Source organism: Nicotiana sylvestris, chromosome 12 (assembly GCF_000393655.2).
Source record: "Nicotiana sylvestris chromosome 12, ASM39365v2, whole genome shotgun sequence".
NCBI classification, from domain to species: domain Eukaryota; kingdom Viridiplantae; phylum Streptophyta; class Magnoliopsida; order Solanales; family Solanaceae; genus Nicotiana; species Nicotiana sylvestris.
The window spans coordinates 21,287,853-21,291,141 of record NC_091068.1 but is presented as its reverse complement, the minus strand read 5'-3'; the positions used below and the strand labels follow the sequence as shown (position 1 = coordinate 21,291,141).

At 30.7% G+C, this 3,289-nt stretch overlaps 1 protein-coding gene across 1 annotated transcript; it reads right to left on the bottom strand.

Annotated features, from left to right (window-relative positions):
* Positions 1-2,026: 2,026 nt before the first annotated feature.
* On the bottom strand, positions 2,027-2,952 carry LOC104242099 (tyramine N-feruloyltransferase 4/11). Its single transcript, XM_009797098.2, has one exon. The coding sequence runs from the start codon at positions 2,870-2,872 to the stop codon at positions 2,192-2,194; it is 681 nt and encodes a 226-aa protein (XP_009795400.1). The 5' UTR covers positions 2,873-2,952; the 3' UTR covers positions 2,027-2,191.
* Positions 2,953-3,289: the final 337 nt, after the last annotated feature.

Here is a 3,289-nt window from a genome sequence, read left to right as displayed (position 1 = left end):
TATAAACAATCGAACTCTCACTTCCTTTCTCTTTAAAATATTTTAGAAGAATTTAAGGGCTAGGGTGAGCTTAAGGTAAATTTGACGGTTGAGACCACATTTGTCTAAGGACCCGTTTCGCAATAATAAAAAAAGATTTACTTTTTCGAAAATATTTTACTTTTTCTTTGGAATCGGTCTTTGACAATGAAAATTTCAAATTTTACTTGAAGATAAATTTCAGAATATTTCGACATTTGAATTTCACATTTTTTTACTTTATTCCGAAATATCATAACTCTTATGTTCAGACGCCTACTTAGACTATTCTGATTCCCTCTTAAGGAATTACTATTTAAGAGATTAAGAGGCCCGTTTAGACATAAGAATTTTTTCACTTTTTTTTATTTTTTTCGAAATCGATGTTTGGCCATAAAATTTGCAATTTTCACTTGAAGATGAATTTTGGAATTTTTCTAAAATTAGAAAAAATTCAAAAAATTGTTTTTCAAAATTTTCGCTCAGATCACACACAAAAATTCAAAAACAATCCAAAATTATATTCATGTCGCAAACATAACTCTAATTTTCAAATACTATTTTCACTTTTAAAAAAAATCATTTTTTAATTTTTTTTTACAATTCTTATATCCAAATGCCCACTAAATATGAGTTTCAAATAAGAAATAGATTTGGTGAGAAGTTGGTATACCGTACCTTCAGTGCGAATTATATCAGGAATTTACCGATATAGAGGTAGCTTTCCATGATAATGTTCATGTTCATTGGACAGTGGGATTCTTAGTTTAAGCCGGATGGTTAAATTGTTAAAATCTTTTTTGTCTAAGTACATCAAACCATTACTTAATTATAATATTTTTCTCATTGAAAACTAACTTTTCTTTTTATGTTTTTCTTTTTTATCTAGTGTCTAACACCTATATTGGAACCCGATTAATTTGGATTCTTGTGAGTCCCATTAAAAGGGAAGTACTTCCTATCAGATTTTTTTTCATTCCGAAAGCTCGAACTAGTACAGGTGAGTGACCACATCTATTCCTTTTATTTTTGTTACTATACTTAGCATGTACTATTTGTCCGATATATTTGGCGTTGCCGTCCACCATTAATTTTACAAAGGGAGGATAGATTACCAAGCTATTATAATTGGTTGTAAGCTATCAAATTTTCATGACTATCCACAGCTAGCTCATATTCTTTCCATTCTATTTAAGCTGACCAATTCACTATTTCACTAAAATCAAAATTTTCAAATACTGTTAGTGCGTTTTTGTTCTCAATTTTCTGTTAGTAATTATCACTGTTATAACTCAAAACTTGAACTAGGTAAAAGGCGCGTTAATCTTCTTGTTTGGCTGCAGTTGAAAAACAAAAAGCCTCGTATTGCACAAACTGTTACTTCGGGGGTATGTGAAGTCTTGTAGGTTAGTATATATACCGGTTCGACCTAATTCAATAATTTCAGTCCAAATTTATATTTGTATTAAAAGATTCATTAAATATGTAAAAAAAAAAATTAAATTCAAAATCCAATTATTAACACCTAATGTCGCAATTTTACCATTTAGAACCCACAAAGTTCAAATCCTAGTTCTATCGCCTCTTCTTACACAGAGTACCAAATTATCTACTATCCTTTAAAGGGGCGGAGCTAGAGTGCCGAAAGCCGGTCGAACCAGTAGCTTAGTTCGAACCTTGTATTTGTCTTAATTTTTTATTGAATATGTATAAAATATTAATTTAAAATCCAGTAACGATTAAAATCTCGAACCAATAAGCTTGAAATCCAAGCAACGCCTCAAATCCCTTATGTATCAAAGTGGATACTCTCTTACGCCTTCCGGACAAAAGAAAATGATTCTCGACTAATACGGCAAATTATATACTTTCAACAACTATTTTAATAAAATTTCTAAATAGTTTAATATGGTTAAAGGACAAATATTCAATCCAAACCTTACTAAACTTTTAAAGGGAACCAAAAAAGAAGAAAGACAGCTAATTTATATGTCCTTGTAGAGATTGCTTGATTAAAAACCCAATAAACTTTTGTAATAACACAATGTTTATCCATCCATATTTCTTAAAACACAAATACATATTCAACATGTTGCTTTTACAAATAGGTAAAGAAATAATAAATCCCACCTCCACAAAACAAGAAGTGCTAAAATTATATATTTTCATCAAATTAAGCCTTCTCCTTGTCAGCATATTTTTGTAGAGCATCACCAACCAACTTCCCATACCTAAATTCATCAAATATTTCAACCCCCATATTAACGTAAAAATCATAAGATTTCTTGTTCCAAACAGCCACAATTCCTTCAACTGAAGCAAACCCATTATTTGCAGCAATAGAAGCAACAGTTCCAAATAACAAACTCCCCATTCCTAACTTCCTATAACTCTCCCTAAAATAAAGACTCTCAAAATAAATCCCAGCTTTATCATAAAAGCACGAATAATTCGCGTAAAAGAACGCGTATCCGGCAATAAAAACATCTTCCTTTTCATCTCCACATGATTTGGACTTAAATTCCTCAGCTTCTTTGTCCTCAACTGTTGCTCTAAGATCAAATGTTTTTAAAACTGGCTTGAATTTTTCATCTTTTTTGGTATTTTCAAAAGGTGTTGGCGAAACTTCGAGTAAAAGTACTGAGGGTCCATAAAAGAGAGGATTAGGGTTTGCTTTAAAAAGAAGATCACAAAGAGAAGATTCAGTGGCTTTGTAAAGATGAGTGTAATTATGATATTCATGAATTTGGTAAAAGAGTTTGTATATATGGGAAATATCAGCTTCATTTGCAAGACGAACTCTAACATATACTTTTTCAGTAATTGTGAGGTTTTTGTTATTAGTTGTAGCCATGGTAATAAGCGTGGTTTTTGTTTTTGGGTTGAAGGAAAAGTTCAAATATTTTGTGAGAAGAGGAAGTTTTGGTTATGAGATGATTAAAGAGGTTTTGGTTATTTATAGTGGAAAATTTGTGCTTTATTTTTATTTATTTGGTGGAGTTGGTGAAAAAAAAAACTTATGTATATTATATGGAGCTTATTCAAGATGTGTAATTATCAACATTATAATAATAGTAAAAGTTGGCTGAGTTGGTGAACACAAGAGTCTCCGCGTACTTTCCTGTTTCGTTCAACTTTTCTTGTTAAATTTGTTTGCTTTTGAAAATGACCATACATCAGTTTCCTTTTCTTTTCTTTTTTGTCTTCTTTTTAATAGAAGCAGATGGAACAGCGAAAGAGAATTAGGAAAGATTCTCTATAAAGCCTGGTA

Bases quoted from the DNA above. Each gene is read 5' to 3' on its own strand.
- LOC104242099 (XM_009797098.2), bottom strand. From the start codon at position 2,872: ATGGCTACAACTAATAACAAAAACCTCACAATTACTGAAAAAGTATAT.